The sequence below is a fragment of the Nyctereutes procyonoides genome, unplaced genomic scaffold, assembly GCF_905146905.1.
Source record: "Nyctereutes procyonoides isolate TBG_1078 unplaced genomic scaffold, NYPRO_anot_genome, whole genome shotgun sequence".
Classification (NCBI taxonomy): domain Eukaryota; kingdom Metazoa; phylum Chordata; class Mammalia; order Carnivora; family Canidae; genus Nyctereutes; species Nyctereutes procyonoides.
Window position 1 is genome coordinate 12,089,838 of NW_026575142.1, and position 17,607 is coordinate 12,107,444.

The 17,607-nt window shown below is 43.7% G+C and overlaps 2 protein-coding genes across 8 annotated transcripts in view; both read left to right on the forward strand.

The window, feature by feature from the left end:
- Nucleotides 1-210: 210 nt before the first annotated feature.
- ATP5MC3 (ATP synthase membrane subunit c locus 3) lies at nucleotides 211-3,361 on the forward strand. Its single transcript, XM_055307653.1, has 5 exons — nucleotides 211-303; nucleotides 438-550; nucleotides 1,630-1,707; nucleotides 2,219-2,412; nucleotides 3,102-3,361. Exons 2-5 carry the CDS (start codon nucleotides 512-514, stop codon nucleotides 3,214-3,216), a joined length of 426 nt encoding a protein of 141 aa, XP_055163628.1. The 5' UTR covers nucleotides 211-303; nucleotides 438-511; the 3' UTR covers nucleotides 3,217-3,361.
- A 12,758-nt stretch (nucleotides 3,362-16,119) lies between these two features.
- Nucleotides 16,120-17,607, forward strand: part of ATF2 (activating transcription factor 2) — a 99,367-nt gene continuing 97,879 nt past the window's right edge. For all 7 annotated transcript variants that reach the window (XM_055308031.1, XM_055308026.1, XM_055308028.1 and 4 more), the window contains exon 1: nucleotides 16,120-16,263. The gene's annotated coding sequence lies outside the window, so the exon portion shown is untranslated. The remainder of the gene's footprint in view (nucleotides 16,264-17,607) is intronic.

The following is a 17,607-nucleotide window of genomic DNA, read 5'->3' on the forward strand; positions in this document are numbered from 1 at the left end:
CAGAGGGAGGAGCCCGACGCGGGACTCGAACCCGGGTCCCCAGGATCAGGCGGCGCTAACCGCGGAGCCCCGGGGCTGCCGGGTTTCCGCCGCCGCCAGCCCGCGCTGCTCGGCGCCCGCCGCTGTCCGCCCGAGCCGGTTACCAATAAAGTTGTTACAAAGTGACCTTGAGCGCGCGGCCCCCGCCCCGCCGCCCGCCTCCTCCATCCGGGTGCCGCGCCGCGGATAAGAGCCAGCCCGCGCCTGCGCGCCCGCGCCGCTCCTACGACCTCTGCCGCCGCCGCCGCCGCCGCCGCCGGGAAGGTAAGCGGAGGGCGCGAGGGCCGGGTCGGGCCGGGCGGAGCCGCGTCCGGGCGGGACCCCCTCCTTCCGCGGCCCCGGCGTGCCCGGGAGGCCCGGGAGGGCGCCGCGCCCTAAGCCCCTTGCCTCCGCCGCAGGGAAGCGCGACAGGAGCCCACGTCGCCGTCAGCCGGGCCCGCCAGCCGCGCCGCGCCGCGCCGAGGACCGCACCATGTTGGCCTGCGCCAAGCTCGCCTGCGCCCCCGCTCTGGTGCGTACCCGGGCGGGCCGTCCGCGTGGCTGAGCCGGCCGCTCCGCGCGGGCTCGCCCCCCGCCCGCCGCCCGCCGCCCGCCGCCCGCCCTCCTGGTAACCCGGGCAGCCCCCTCCCCGGGTGCGGCGGGGCCGCCGAGGCCTGCGGGCGGGCGCCGCCCGCTGGAGGTCAAGCCCTCGCGGCCCCGTGCCCGCGGCCCCTCCCCGCTGCCCGCGCCGCGCGGTCGGGGGGCTCCCCAGAGGCGGGCGCCCGAGGCCTAGGCGTCCCCGCACGTCCCCGCGCCCCGTCTGTAGGTCACACTCGCTGCTGCAGAGGGAGGGACTTCGCCTCGCCCCGCGGGGCGGAGGGAGGTGCTGGAGGAGCCCGGAGTCCAAGTCTTCCTGCCTCTGCCTTTTTTTCCATGAGCGTTTATGGAGGCTTTCGGGGAAGCGAGGGGTGGGGGCATTTGTCTGACACGATCAGGTCTCGGTTCCGAAGGGATTCTCCGTGACCTTAGTGGAGTGGACACTCAAGGGCAGCGACGCTGGGCTGCAGTGTGTGCTCCGCTCGGACGTGTCAGCGACGTTCTCCCCCATAGGGAGTCGCTGCAGCTGCTTTTTAGGTTTTACGATGAATGGACTTGTGGGAATGTCTCGGGAGCTGTGGGGCTCCTGTGACGCGCTGGGCTGTTTTAAATGACCAGCTTATAGCAACTCACTTGTTGCTCCCCTTAAACCTACCAGAGACGGTGCGGGGGTGCTCCTTGCGGTTTTTCTGATCCAAATGGTGGCATTACGGTAATTGAAATTTTAAAAATGCTTCCTTTTTAACCAGTTGCTTAGAAGTTTTGTTCGGGTTATTACAGATAGATGAAGTAGCACCCTTTAAACCTTAATTTAGCAACTTTAAAATGAAAGTCTTTCGTGCACTGAAAATAACCAAACAGCAAGATAGAACATACAGAAGTCAGGAGCTTTCTGATACTTTTTTTTTTTTTTTTTTTTTGTGCTTCTTTAGACCTCATGGTACAAAAAAGGGTTATTGAAATCTTATCTACTCTTAATATTTGGAATGGTTTTTTTTTTTTTTTCTTTAATAGATCCGAGCTGGATCCAGAGTTGCATACAGACCAATTTCTGCATCAGTGTTATATCGACCAGAGGCTAGGCCTGGAGAGGTAATAGCAGTAATAATAGAAATTAAGTAACCCCACCAAGTAAGTCTTATGGTTTTAATTAAAAGGGAGGAAACCTCACTAGTGAATGGTTTGAAGGCAGTCTTTTTCCACCCTTATATCCAAAATATAGTGCGGAGGATAAGCCAATGAAAGAAACTTGGCTGAGTTGGCTAAGCAATACAGTCGGTATATAAATATATATATACATGTATATATGTATATATATGTATGTATTTATAGTCTTGAGTTACCTGTATTTAAGATTATACTAGCTGCAGTTATTGAAAAGCCTACCCTATTAAAAAGCATATTCAAATACACTGTTTTCAACAACCTTATTAGACCTATTCTATGCTGCAATTATTCTAAGCTCTTGATTTTCCCATTGTGCCACACAGCCTCCCATTCAAAATCACAAAATACAGAAGCAGTTAACATTTGACAGTATAGTAATTAAAATAGCTGATTGTGACTACTGATTTAACCTTTGCCTTTATTTCCTTTTCTCTAGCGCTCTACGGTATTTAATGGGGCCCAGAATGGTGTGTCTCAGCGAATCCAAAGGGAGTTTCAGACCAGTGCAATCAGCAGAGACATTGATACTGCTGCCAAATTTATCGGTGCAGGTGCTGCAACAGTGGGAGTGGCTGGTTCTGGTGCTGGTATTGGAACAGTCTTTGGCAGCCTTATCATTGGTTATGCCAGGTACTTTCTATCACCAAATAAACTACTTTAAGAGCATGCTTAACATAGTTGGAAACTTAGAAAACTAGTGAAATAATAATAACTACTTTGTATTAAGTGCCTACTCTGTTTCTTGCCTTGTATTTTGAGGGTTTTGCATGCATGAGCTCACTTAACCCTCACAGTACCCCTTGGTGATATACTCCAGCTTATTTATGAAGAATGAGCAACACAGAAATTACACTGATTGCACAAGTAGCTAGTAAGTGTCAAATAAATTTTAATTCTAACTTGAGAGTCTACACTTTAAATTATTAAGCTATATTAGGACTGTAGTTAACCACAGTCTTTAAAAGTATCAATTTCCATTTTATTTAAGACCTTATTTCTAAACTGTCAGATTTTAAGTAGTATAGAACATACTTTCACAGGAATAGCAAGTACCTCTGAACCCTTCAAAATGGATGAGGACTAACCATTTATATTGACATACAGAAATCACTTCCTTACCTTTTCCCCCTATGATTAGGATTGAGGAGAAAGGAATATCAAACAGGCAGAAGCAAAAGAGATCTAGGCAAATACTTTTCCAGGACTTGCCAGTTTACAAAGATCTCATACTAGTAATTTGATTTTTTTTAACATTTACCAAACAATGGAATTCAAATAATATTTCAAAGTAACAATTATATGTGTTGTGTCTCTTTTAGAAACCCCTCGCTGAAGCAGCAGCTGTTTTCATATGCTATCCTGGGATTTGCCTTGTCTGAAGCTATGGGTCTCTTTTGTTTGATGGTTGCTTTCTTGATTTTGTTTGCCATGTAACAGAAATTACTGCTTGAAATGTTGGCATTCATATTAATTACGGATGTAATTCTGTGTATCTTACTGTGACTCCGTAAACTGTACTTTTGGTGTCATGGAAATGTACATTATTTCCAAGGTCATTTCATTAAAGATGAAAACTTTAGTTTTTGCTGTTATTTGTACCTACCTAAAGTTAGATCATCACAAAGAAGAATATGCATTCAGGCAGATGCTGTACAAATCAGAGGAAACCACAGCAGTTGCCCTGTTATGAAAAAGAGCCAGTTTATATGAGATTTCTTTTATACAGTATTCTGCACATTGTAATTTGTAGGGCTTTTGGTTACTTCTATAAAGAAGAAAAATATGTGTTTTCAGCTTCTGTGAGATACAATTAAACTAAGATAGTTAAGATGGTTTTGTGTTTTTAAGGCCTAATAGGAGTTTCGATACCTGGGAGCAGAATTACCTTCCAAGACTAACTTGGCTGGTCCTACACAGTTAATCTAAAAATAAATCCTGTCAGCTTTTTAGGAATTGAAGCCTTGTTAGACTATGTTTCGGGGTGGTTTTTGCTATTCAGTCTCAACATTAAGTAATTAAGTGTCTATAACAAAGTATTGAGTTTCTAGGAAGAAAATCTCATTAGCAGCTAGTTAACTATTAAGTGGCAAAGTCAGGATCCAGATTCAGACCTTCCTTAATTCCAAAGCCCTTACTTTTTTATTTTCTATGTTTATGTAAAGTATGAAAAAGGAAAAGCTCATTTGGGAGAAATTTTATTTTGGAAAAGCACAAAATTGAAGCATAATCTTAGCGTTGTAGGCTTGAAAAGAGGAAAGGTATGGTGGGTATGGAGTAGATGAGGATAAAAGAAGTGCAGAGCAACAGTAAGAACCCAGCTCCAGGTAGTACCATAAATTTGTATTGTTTTGTTAACCTAGTTTTATGACTCCTCAGCAATGTTAACACAAACTGATAGAGAATGGTGAGGGTTATCAAGACTGGTTACTGACAAAAAGAAATGACAGGTCAAAGGAGCTCTAAGCAGACAGCAAGCAAGCACATTTTTCAACAGCTACCCCATGAGCTTCAAACTCAGGAATGAGTAAAGCCACAATAGGAGGAGTGGTAAGTTGGAATAAAAGAGAGAGTTCAAGGGTATTGTGGGAAGCACCAGAAAGAGAGATTCTCACCTAGACAACAATTGTACTGTCCAAATCTATTTTAAGTATATTGGGACTCTATCGAAGGCTTGTAACTTCCAGAAGAAGGCTTGAACTGTAAACTGGGGTTAATGTAATTTCAGGTCTTCATAGAATAGCAGCTGCCACCCCTCAGCCCTAGGCCCAGGGCAGGCTGCTATGCACATCTTCCTGGAGCAGCTTCATACAGCTTTCTGGAGCCAGGGTAAGCAAAAAGAACCATGTCCTCCAAATGCTGGTTATCAGTGCTTTGATCACTGATTGCTACTTTTGATTACAGGAGTGTTGATAAAGAGGAGAGTGGCCATTGTTGCTGTACCTCCCCTCATTGTTGCAACTGCCTTCCCCTATAGTTGAAGTGACTTCAGGGAAAGGCATCCATTTCCCCCTTTTTTCTTTTTCCCCTTTTGGGGAACTGGATGCTAAAGACTAGGACATTTAAAAGTAACTGCATATATACTGGGAAAATTTGAAAGTGACCACTCATACCTAAGAAAAGGCTCAGAAAAGACCTGAAAAAAATATTAAGTTTAAATATCAACTAATCCTTGATACAGAGACAGTGTACAAACAAAAAATAATAATAAAATAAAAAATAAATCCTAAGGAAGGAGGGTAATCTGATTGCCAGAGATACCATATTATTCAGACGTCTAGTTTGCAACAAAAAAAATCACAAGATGTTCAAAAAACAGGAAAGTATGGCCCATTCAAAGGGAAAAGAAACAATCTTGCTAAAAAAGGCCTGATAGCAGATCTCCTAGACAAAGACTATTAAACAATCATCTTAAAGATGATCAAAGAACTAAAGAGAGTTTAAAATATGTACCAACTTACATCCTATAGAGCTGCAGTAATCAAAACAGTGTTAGTGGCATAAAGATAGAATAAACCAATGAAATAGGGGATCCCCAGGTGGCTCAGTGGTTTAGCGCCTGCCTTTGGGCCAGGCCTGATCCTGGACCCGGGATCGAGTCCCACGTCTGGCTCCCTGCATGGAGCCTGCTTCTTTCTCCCTCTGCCTCTCTCTCTCTCATAAATGAATTTTTTATAATATTTTTTTAAGATTTATTTATTTATTTATGATAGACACAGATAGAGAGGCAGAGACACAGGAGGAGGGAGAAGCAGGCTCCATGCCAGGACCCCAACGCAGGACTCAATCCGTGGATTCCAGGATCACGCCCTGGGCCAAAGGCAGGCACTAAACCGCTGAGCCACCCAGGGATCCCCTGAATAAATAAATTTTTTAAAAAAGTAAACCAATGAAATAGAATAGAAATAAATACTTGCATGTATAGTCCAATAATTTTTTTTTGAGATTCTATTTATTTACTCATGATAGAGAGGCAGGCTCCATGTAGGAAGCCAGATGTGGGACTCCATCCTGGGACTTCGGGATCACACCCTGAGCCAAAGGCAGGCCCACTCAACCACTGAGCCACCCAGGCATCCCTAGTCCAATAATTTTTGACAGGAGGGTCAAGACCATTCAATGGGGGAAATGATAGCCTTTTCAACAAATGGTGCCTGGAAAACTGGTTATTCACATGCAAAAGAATGAAGTTGGACCCTTAGCTAATAACAAAAGTTAACAAAAATGGATCAAAGACTTAAATGTAAGACCTAAAATTACAGAGCTTTTAGAAGAAAACAGGGCAAAACCTTCAGGACGCTGAATTTGGCAATGATTGCTTAGATACAACACCAAAGATACAGGGGAAAAAATTTTAGATAAATTGAATATGAAAGTTACAATATTGTGCAATAAAAGACACGGTCAACAGAGTAAAAAGACAACCCACAAAATGGAAGAAAATATTTGCAAATCCTGTATGTGATAAGGGATTAATATCCACAATATATGGAGAAGTCCTAAAACTCAACAATGAAAACAATTTAAAAATGGTCAAAGGACTTAGACATTTCTCTGAAGATATGCAAATGGCTGACAAGTACATGAAAAGATGCTCACTATTACTAATCATTAGGGAAATGTAAATCAAAGCTACAATGAGATACAACTTCACACCCTGCAGTATGGCAACTATAAAAGCAAAAGTGTTGGCGAGGATATAGGGGAATTGGAACCCTTGTGCACTGTTGGTAGAAATGTAAAATGGTACAACTGCTGTGGAAAACAGTATGGTGGTTCCTCAAAAATTTAAAGATAGAATTGCCATATGATCTAACAATTCCACTTAAAGGAGTATATACCCCAAAACCCGAAAGCAAGGTTTTGAAGAGATATTTGTACACTCGTGTTCTCAGCAGCATTAATATAGCTAAACTATGGAAGCAAACCAAGTATCCATTGATGATGGATGAATGGTATAAGCAAAATGTGGTATATACATGCAGTAGAATATTCTTTATTCTTAAAAAGGAAAGAAATTCTGATACAGACTACAATGTGGATGAACCCTGAGGACATTATGCTAAGTGAGACAAACCTTTCACGACATGACAAAATAGCGTATGATTCCACTTAGGTAGTTAGAGTAGTCAAAATCATAGAGATAAAAAGTAGAATTGTGGTTGTGAGGGGCTGGATGGAAAGAAGGGGGGGGCTTCTAGTTTAACAAGAAAAGTTTGTTTCACGAAATGAAAAGTTATAGACATGGATGGTAATGATGGTTGCATAACATTATGAATGTATTTTTTTTAAGTAATCTCTATACCTAACATGGGGCTCAAACTCACAACCCCATGATCAAGTCACATGCTTTTCCAACTGAGCCAGCCAGGTGCTCCTCATGAATGTATTTAATATCACTGAAAATATATATTTAAAATGGTTAAAATGGTAAATTTTGTTACATGTATTTTATGAAAATAAAATAGAGGGCTGCCCCGGTGGCGCAGCAGTTTAGTGCCACCTGCAGCCCAGGGTGTGATCCTGGGGACCTGGGATCGAGTCCCACATCGGGCTGCCTGCATGGAGCCTGCTTCTCCCTCTGCCTGTGTCTCTGCCCCCCGCCTCAATAAAAAAATAAATAATAAAAAAATAAAAATAAATAAATACATTAATTAATTAATTTTAAAAAATAGAATGGTCAAGGGCCCAGGAAGTACAATAAAGTTGAAGATCCATTTCAATAAGAGCCAATAAATAGTCAAGAAATATAAAGAACTTCAAAGTTCAAGCTCTTGGAGGTAAGGTAGGTCTAAGGAACTATAAAAATTTCCTGAGCAGCTAAAGTTAGTTGGAAATGAATGTCACTAAAGTTAAGTTTAAGGAACGATTATAGATAAATGGGAAATACCATTTGAGAACCAAAAAATATATATTCATGTTTCTGCTGTAAGTTTTAAATTCTATTTAGTAATTTTAGCCAGTGTGGTTTGGTTTGGATGTTAAATGTTTGGGAAAAGAAAATATCAGGGCAGCCCCGGTGGCGCAGCGGTTTAGCGCCGCCTGCAGCCCAGGGCGTGATCCTGGAGCCTCGGGATCAAGTCCCACGTCGGGCTCCCTGCATGGAGCCTGCTTCTCTCTCTGCCTCTCTCTCTCTCTGAATGAATGAATGAATAAATAAATAAATCTAATTAAAAAAAAAGAAAATATCAATACTATCCTCTGCAAAGCCTTTTAAATATGTGATTTCTATATCTGAAATTATGAGTTGTTGAAGTCTCTGCATGCTAAGCATATATTAATTTAGTACTTTTGTGGTATTACTCTATTGATAATAGGGACTTAAAACCTAAATACAAAGTCCATCAATTACTTGCCCAAGTCTTTATTTCTTAAGATTTTACTTGAGAGAGAGCAGGAGCAGTTGGGAGAGGAAGAAGCAGGGTCCCAGCTGAGCAGAGAGCCTGATGTAGGGCTCCATCCCAGGACCCCGGGATCATGACCTGAGCCGAAGACAGCTGCTTAACCAACTGACCCACCCAGGTGCCCCTGCCCAATTTTTTTTTTTTTAATTTATGATAGTCACAGAGAGAGAAAGAGAGAGAGGCAGAGACACAGGCAGAGGGAGAAGCAGGCTCCATGCACCGGGAGCCCGATGTGGGATTCGATCCCGGGTCTCCAGGATCGCGCCCTGGGCCAAAGGCAGGCACCAAACCGCTGCGCCACCCAGGGATCCCCCAATTCTTTACATTATTAGGGCCAATAATTTTTTTTCAGAGCTATTACCATCCTCCTCTGCCTCAACAAATATGGCAGTTGGACTCTGTCTCTGCCAATAGCAACATTATGCCTTAGCTTGCTCTGGTGTACAGAGAGTTAATAAGTAGTAGTCAAGACTTGTGATAGTATAGGATTTATAAGCAGTATCATTTTTACAGATTTTTTAAAAAGTAGATAGCATGAGTTTATACTCTTCTTTTCCCTCCACCCACCCATATCCTACTCTCTTCTCACACCACACATACACAGAAGCTCACCTGTACATTCTTTTATAGGCTTTCTGGCATTGTGTATATCACAATATACTACAGCATTGCTACTCAAAGTGAGGTCCGAGGATCATCAGTGTTGGCATCACTTGGGAGCTTGTCAGAGATATAGGTTCTAGAGCTTCACACACAATCTTCTGAATCAGAATCTGAATTTTAGCAAGGATTGCATGTGATTTGTATATACATTAAGTTTTGGGGGCAATGTACTAGAATACAATTCCCCATATGCCTTCACTCAGGATCCTTATCTTTTAAAAAGCTATCAACTCATTAATTGGGCAGCTCTCTGCCCCACCCCTTTTGGAATGTATTGCTAACCCAGTGATTCTGAAAGTGTGGTCTGAAAACTTCTGAGGGCCCTTAGAACCTTTCAGGGGGTTCACAAGGTCTTTGCTCTTCCACTTACGTAGCTGCATGAGGCTAGACTGTCATCAGAACTTCAGCCCAAACAACATATTGCAACAGATCAAGTACAGAAATAGATACAGCTACTATTAAGTGTGACACTCTTATTTACAAAAGTGAAAACAATGCCATTCTTCTATTTTTTTTGTAATATTTTTGTTTTGGAAAATATAGTTACTCTCCAAAAAAATGCTATTTATGTTAACATGGAGTGCATCGGCCAAAATAAAAAATTAGAACCACTGGTCTAATCTGTCAATGAGAAAACAGACTCCAATATAGCATTTCACTTGCAACTTTATAGAAACATCAGTTTTGTAAATTGAGGGTAACCCTCTATTCCTAGGTCACATCCTTTCAGCTATCAATCTATTTATAATCTCTAAAATCTCACATTCCTAGTAAGAATCTGCACTTCTTTTTCCTGAATGAAGCAAGTAATCTATCTCCTCTCAGATGTTTAGTAACTTAGAGCTGCTTTTTCAAGGGAGCTTAACTACTGAAAAGAAGAATTGACCTATCAATTGGGACTCACAAATCCAAGGGCTTTTGATTGTTCTATTCGCACGAGCTAACATCCTACAACTGATGTTGGCAGAGACTCCTAAGAGGACTAACCGTTGTTGGCAGTGGCTACTTTTAAAAAAAGTATTTAGTCAGCATTTCCCAGCCTTGGAGATTCCAGGATCTGCTCCTCTTACAGGAGAGTCCCAGGGTTTGCCTTCTCAAATAGTTTACACGGTTTGGCTGCATCTCTGAGATGCTGAACAGCTCAATATTATTCTCTCAAGACTTTTACCTAAAGTCTAGCTCAAAGTATTTATCTACCTCTCTAGAGATATCTAAAACATCTTTAGCTCTCAAGATCCCTAAAGTTGTACAAAAGGAGTAAGCTTATAATAATGTATATTATTGTATACATTATTGTATATTAAATGTATATTAAATGTTATCACATTTCTGCTTTGGGTCTCCATAGCGCTACTATTTAAATTATCTTACTGTTTATAAATGTGTTGTGACACCCCTCCTCTCTCACAAAAGTCTCCTTAGGACTGTGTCTTGTTTATAGTTGTAGCTGCAGGGCCAGAACAGTGCCTGGCATGTGCATGCTTAATAAATATTGATATTTTATGAGTAGTGAACTATATAGAAACGAAGCATTAGGTTAATAGTTAACCTAAGAGGCTGTCTCTAAGGTGCGAATGTAACTGGAAAGAGCAAGGTATTAGTCTAGGGCCTAGGAAGGTCCATATGACAAGGCCTTTCTTAGTTTCTGGCATAAGGAATTCATGGCTTTGGTATTATGTGGGCCACAGGTTGACAGACTAGTTATGGGGAGTCATCAAGGGTAGACACTGGAATGCCAGACAAAATTCTTTGCCCTAGGAGTGGTCCTGTCTACCTGTATTGGTAATTTAATAGTGTGTGGAAAGCTAAGTATGATGATGATAAACCCTTTTTCTAGTGAGTGGGGTAAGAAGTAGAAGGAGGCATTGATATGAAGGATGGAAAGTAGACCCTTAAATTCCATTCTCTCTCTTTGGACTGGTCTCACTGAAGCTGGCATAAGCTAATGTACAATTTGAAGATAAATAGAACTCTCTAATTTTTTCCCCATAATGCCATACATAATTAATTACAAACTCTTTTGAGACCCAAAGACGGGGTGGGAAGTGGACAAGGACCTTCCTTGTACTTGGAATGTTCTGAATGGAAATTTTCATAGTGAGACCAGATGCTGAAAGGTTAACTACAACATAGGCCATTTCAGGGATGTGCAGGAAAACACCAGGTTGTCAGAGGGAAGGAAAGATCTGCCAGGAGGCAGAAGCTACCAAAAAAATCAACTAAAATGTCTAGCGCCATGCTGTCCTCATCTCATCACTCTGTACTGGGCTGCATCTTGAGGATACCTGTGAAAATGTACAGGCTTTCTCTAAATCCAATCCAAATATAAGGAATGCTCTGGAGTATGCTGTTTTGTTAGCTACAAACTGAAACTACGTCTTACAAATTAAATCTTTCTTTTCACCCTATTTTTCATATATACATATCTGTAGATTTATATACTACATATAAGCATATATATACTGGAGCATGGTTTTAGTTGAATTCTGAAGAAACATTGCAGATTAATGGATTAACAACCACATAATAGCTTCTGAACAAGGTGGAAATTCCACATTCTGTGGCATTTGGAAGGTTTTGAGAGCATTCAGAGGCCTTCATTGTTTCTTGCAGTATGTAATAATGGACATTTCTGTGGTAGGAATAGTTTTCTTCAAATAGCCTCTTGTATCTAAGGGATACCAATTTTATTCAGAAGTCATGCTGGGTTCTTAAAGGAGATTTACCAGATCCTCACTAATTTTCTTAGGAGTCAAGTTGGCTAGATGCATGGAATGCTGAGAATGATGAGAAAGGCAAAGAAGGGATCCAGAACAAATTTCCCGCATTTGCAGAAGAGAAGATTGTAGAGAATTTTAGGGTTGTAGAGAATCTTAGGGCTATTAGAGGATATTGAGGAATGAGGAAAAAAAAATTGAAAAGCAAAGCATTTTATGAAGATATGGATAGTGAGACAAGTTCATGAGATCAGAACCAAAAATAAGAATTACATTCATTTTGTCTAAGCGGAATGTTATCTCCATTTGTGGAAAAGTTATAGTAAAGGAACTGTTGTGGAACTATGAATATGTAAAATAAGACACTTTCTAACCACCAGGTTGCCAACAAGCACATGGAACAGATTTACATCCTTTCCACCTGTTTCTTTCCTGTGATCTCCTTCATTTTTTCCCATTTGTTTACTTTTTAAAAAAGAAAAGTAGCTAAAACTGCTTTCTTGCAACAGAACAGAGTACTATTTATAATTCTAAATAATAATTCTCTCTTCTATGAGGACTCCTGAAAGATTTTCTTTAACATGTTCCTCAGGGTGCCTGGGTGGCTCATCAGTTCAGCATCTGCCTTCAGCTCAGATCATGATCTCAGGGTCTTGGAACTAAGCCCCACATTGGGCTCTCTGCTCAGCAGCAAGTCCGCTTCTCCATCTCCCTCTGATTTCTCTCTCTCTCTCTCTCTCTCTGATAAACAAAATCTTTAAAAACATAACATGTTCCTGTAGTCCAATATGTAGATATTTAGCTACTTGACAACAGACTGGAGAAGTAGGGATGAGGAGAAATTTAAAACTAAACCTACTGTCAATTGAAAATAATTCATTCACAACTGGAGAAAAGAATTTCAAATTTTTGATATAAGTGAATGGAAAATAATTGTTTTAAGAAAATCTAATTGATGTAAACTTTTTTTTAAAGATTATATTTGTTTATTCAGGAGAGACACAGAGAGAGAGAGAGAGAGAGAGAGAGAGAGAGAGAGAGGCAGAGACACAGGCAGAGGGAGAAGCAGGCTCCATGCAGGGAGCCCGAGGTGGGACTTGATCCCAGGTCTCCAGGATCAGGCCCTGGACTGAAGGCGGCGCTAAACCACTGAGCCACCTGGGCTGCCCGCAAACTTCTTTTGAAACGCCATAACATTTTAAAAAATATTTTATTTTAATTCAATTTGCCAACATATAGTATAACACCCAGTGTTCATCTCATCACGTGCCCTCTAGTGCCAGTCCCCCAGTTACCCCATCCCCCCACTTTCTTCCCTTCTGCAACCCTTTGTTTCCCAGAGTTAGTAATCTCTCATGGTTTGTCTTCCTCTCTAATTTTTCCCCACTCAGTTTCCCTCCTTTCCCTTATGTTCCCTTTCACTATTTCTTATATTCCACGTATTAGTGAAACCGTATGATGGTCTTTCTCCGATTGACTTAGCATAATACCCTCCAGTTCCATCTGCATCAGAGCAAATGGTAGGTATTCATCCTTTCTGATGGTTAATATTCCATTGTATATATAGACCACATCTTCTCTTCTTTTTTAAAGATTTTATTTATTTATTCATGAGAGACACACAGTGAGAGAGAGAGAGAGAGACAGAGATAGAGACACAGGCAGAGGGAGAAGCAGGCCCCATGCAGGGAGCCAGTTGTGGGCCTTGATCCAGGTCTCCGGGATCACGACCCGGCTGAAGGCAGCGCTAAACCGCTGAGCCACCAGGGCTGCCCTAGACCACATCTTCTTTATCCATCCGTCAGTGGACACCGAGGCTCCTTCCACAGTTTGGCTACTGTGGACATTGCTCCTATCTATGAACATTGGGGTGCAAGTGTCCTATCCTTTCATTACATCTGTATCTTTGGGCTAAATACCCAATAGTGAGATTGCTGGGTCATACGGTAGCTCTGTTTTTAACTTCTTGAGAACCTCCACACTGTTTTCTGAAGTGGCTGCACCAACTTGCATTCTCGAAATGCCAAAACATTAACAGTTCTTTTTCTCAGAGAATTAGGCATTTTGAGAGATGGAGTGAAGAAGTACCATTTTAGTGAATACATACTTGACTAAGTATGTCAAGGTAGGACAAAGTTTGACCTAACAACTTGTGATTTGTCAATTGCACATCCTGCCCATTATCATATTTAGTGTCAGTAATCTGACCTCCTGAGGTTTAACTGATACAATTTGTGCTATGTGACTCAAACACTACCACAATTCTAATACTAGATAGGACTAGTACTTTCATTTCATTTTGGGACGTGAATAGTGTTAATATTCTGGCTTCTTTTTGGTCTCTTGAATAATGAAATTAATTGTTTTTTTTAAAAAGATTTTATCTATTAAATTTAAAAAAAATTTTTTAAAGATTTATTTATTTATTCATGAGAGACAGAGAGAGAGAGAGAGAGAGAGAGGCAGAGACACAGGCTGAGAGAGAGAAGCAGGCTCCATGCAGGAAGCCTATGTGGGACTCAATTCTGGGTCTCCAGGATCACACCCTGGGCCAATGGCAGGCGCCAAACCACAGAGCCACCCGGGCTGCCCAGTGAAATTAGTATTAAAAGACGAGTGAGTTGGCTCACATACGTGTACACAGGCCAGAAACCTGCTAAAATGTTCAGTGCCATGAGAATTTCACTTTTATGCCAGATACCATTATTAAACTGCAAATTTATTAACTTTTCAAATACAGTATCCCACAAACGTCCAATAATTTCAGTTTAACTTTGACTTGGATGTTTGAGGGTACATTTTACATTAATACACAAACTTTACTCATAACTTGTCATAGACTAGAAGCCATATAATACATGAAAAACCAAGGCACTGAGAAAATCTAACTTTAAAAAAATCATTATAACAAATGTTTGCGGGAGCCCTTGATCATACTTTTCATTGTGTCCATTTATTGAACAATCAATATCCCCACACTTGATGTCGAAATATTTAAGTTATATAAAGAATCATAGAGCAACATTAAAAAGAAATATTTTCAGTACTATTCTTTGTGTTTTCATGAGTGTATCTGTGTCGATTGCAGAACAGTAAATATAGTATCTTTTGTCCCTCAGGTTAAATTAATCAAATGGTCTCCCTTCTCTAACTTTTTTAAACAGCTACTTTCAAAGCTTGACAGACATTTCTTTGTCATCATAGCAACCTAGTGAGCACTGGCTAGTATTATGAGAAGAGAGCCATTTCTAGTCCATATTCTAATTTGGTGTTCTGCGGTCCCCAGTAAACGTTACTAAGGAGTTGATGTTTTAAAAGTTTGAAATTATCTTCATTAAAGGTGATACGTTTAAAATCTGTAACTACTAAGTAAAGGGAAATTGATAGAATACACCTTCCTTTTTTTTTTTTTTTTTGAATACACCTTCCTAAGGAAGATTTTCTCTTGCAAGCAACTCCTTGAGCTGTTTCAACTTACAGTTATATAGTGGGGGGCGCTGCATTTCATATCCTTCCGGGTACCAGGCGTTCAGGAGCCGGAACAACCAATATCAGCGAAAGCTTCGTAAAATTTGAACAAATGCCATCCAAAGTAAAGGCTTTTTCATTTCTTTGTAAAACTTTTTTTTTTTTTTGAAAACTGCCTTTTTTTTTTTTTTTCTTTTCTTTTCTTTTTGCAAAACTGACTTCTCTTGGGACGCCCGGGTGGCTCAGCGGTTGAGCATCTGCCTTCAGCCCAGGGCGTGATCCTGGTGAGCCGGGATCGAGTCCCGCATCGGGCTCCCTGCATGGAACCTGCTTCTCCCTCTGCCTGTGTCTCTGCCTCTCTCTCCATCTCTTATACATAAATAAATAAAATCTTAAAAAACAAAAACAAAAACTGACTTCTCTTTCCCGCTTCAGGCGTGTGGAGGCCTTGCGGGGAGGGGCATTTTGCTGCAAACTCCGCCTCTCCCAAATCTCAGCTCAACGGAACCTCCCCGTCTCACATTTCAGGGCAGCAGAAAAGTGGGTCCGGGCGCGCGCCCGCCTCACGTTTTGCCCTCCTTCCTACCCAGGGCCAGGAAGGGACGGCAGCAGAAATACCGGGCTCCCGTGACGGAGCTCGGAGGCCTCCTCGCGCCTCCTCTCCCGCCACTCGCAGCCTCTTCCGTAGGTCCCCTCGTCCTCTGCGCGCATCGTCAAGCCCTTGGGCCACCCCGACATCCACCTGTTCCAGCATCCACCGCCCCGCCAGTCTCCAGCCCCAGCCAATCACAGCCTTCCGCAGGTTACGGAGACTCCTCCCCTCCGGCTCCTTAGGCCCCGCCCCCTTCCGGAACTGCTTCCCGCCCTCTGGGCTCCTTGTCCAATCGTCTGCGACTGAGTGGCCTTTGGTTCCCGCCCCCTCCAGCCCCTCCGTCCTCAGGTCCCGCCCCCTGCCGCTGAAGGCTGACGGCATCACCTGACCCGGAGGCGCTCGGAAGGCAAGAAGGGGCGTGTGCGTGGAGGGGAGGGGCACGAGAAGAAAGGGGGGATGCCGGGAGCGGGGCGGGGAGAAAGGGGTGTCAGCCGGATCTCGCGAGAGAGGACGGAAGCCTGTGGGAGCCCGTGGCCTTTAAAGTGCGGTTCAGCCCTTTCCTCCAGGGGTAGTTTGTAAACACGGCTGAGCTCGGGCCTCCCGGGCGGCCGCGAGAAGCATGAACTAGCGACCTGGGAAGGTGAGTAGCGCTGGGGGGAAGGCCGCAGGGCTGCGGCTGGAGGGAGAGGGAGAGAGAAGGCGCTAACATGGCGACGTCGCTCCGCGTAGTCCCCACCCCCCGCTTCCCATCACCTCGGGCGCTCCTGCCTCGGTGCCCGGCCCTCGGGGCGACCCAGGCCGTCCCGCCAGCTGCGCCGCCGGCGCGGCGTCGGCGGCGGGGAGCCCGGCCGGCCGGGCGGGCCCGTTATAGGGAACTGGCGTTCGTCGTTCCGGCCCCTCCCCGCTCGCGCGCTTTCCTAACCAAGAGGAAAAAGGAATAACGGCGCCTCTTAGACCCCTCCCCCCCGGTTCGCGTTCGCCTTCCCCTTCCCCGCTTAGGTCGGAGGTCTCAGGGCGCCCCCACGCCGCACCCCCGGGGGCGCAGGGAGACCCCCGCCTTCAGCCCTTGGATCTGCAGGGAGAGGGCCGGCTCGGGTCTCCCCGCCCAGGACTCGGGGGTGCGGGGACTGTGTGTGGGTGATGCTGGCGGGGAGGGGGGTCGGGGCCCCCGCCTGCGGCCGCACCGACGGCCTGGGCAGCCCGGGAGCTGGAAGTCCCCGCCGGTTCTGTCCTTTCTGCCCCCTCGCACTCCCGCCACCCCCCGCTTTTTCCCTGTGGGGCGGGGCTGAGGTGTGGGTGCAGATTGATTCTGGTATTTTCCCCCATTTTCTTTTTTCTTTTTTCTTTTTTTTAACCTCCCCGCACGGACTGCAGAGCCTCTGTAGGGTAAATAACCTGTGCCTTTTTTTTTTTTTTAATGCTCTAGGGACCAGGGCCGAGGGAGTGACTGTATGTGTGTGTCTGTATTTTTTGTGTTAGCTCGTTGAACCGACGCTAGAGGAAGGAGAAGGCGGAGGAGCTGGGGATCATTTGTGTCCTTAGGTAGTCTGAAATTGCTTTCGCTTGGGGAGCGGGGGGGGGGGGGGGAGTTGAAAACTGTTTGAGGCCAAGCGCAAAACTACCGTCAATATGGTAAAGGGATTACACCTGATGGACGACCTTCGCCCTGTTGACTGATAGTTAAATTATAATGTGAAAGTCCTCATTTCTTGGGGGTTTTAAATTATGGAGACGGTAACCGTGCGTTGACTTTAATATACACACTTGATGTCCAGACAAACCTGTACCTCTCTGAGTGCACTTTGTGTCCTGTGTGAAGAAACCACTGGCACTGTCAGTAAGTAATAGCCTTTCTAGGCGTCGTTTTTAAATAGCCATGTAACCTTGGTCCGTTGTACCAGAACTTGAAGGTAATAAGCTTGTTCAAAAGTCAGCCCTACACGGTTAAGTGACCTGAAAGGCAAACACAGTAGCAGTTCCATCT

Bases quoted from the DNA above. Each gene is read 5' to 3' on its own strand.
- ATP5MC3 (XM_055307653.1), top strand. From the start codon at position 512: ATGTTGGCCTGCGCCAAGCTCGCCTGCGCCCCCGCTCTG. The intron at 551-1,629 runs GTGCGTACCCGG...TTTCTTTAATAG, and splicing joins TCGCCTGCGCCCCCGCTCTG to ATCCGAGCTGGATCCAGAGT. The intron at 2,413-3,101 runs GTACTTTCTATC...TGTCTCTTTTAG, and splicing joins CTTATCATTGGTTATGCCAG to AAACCCCTCGCTGAAGCAGC.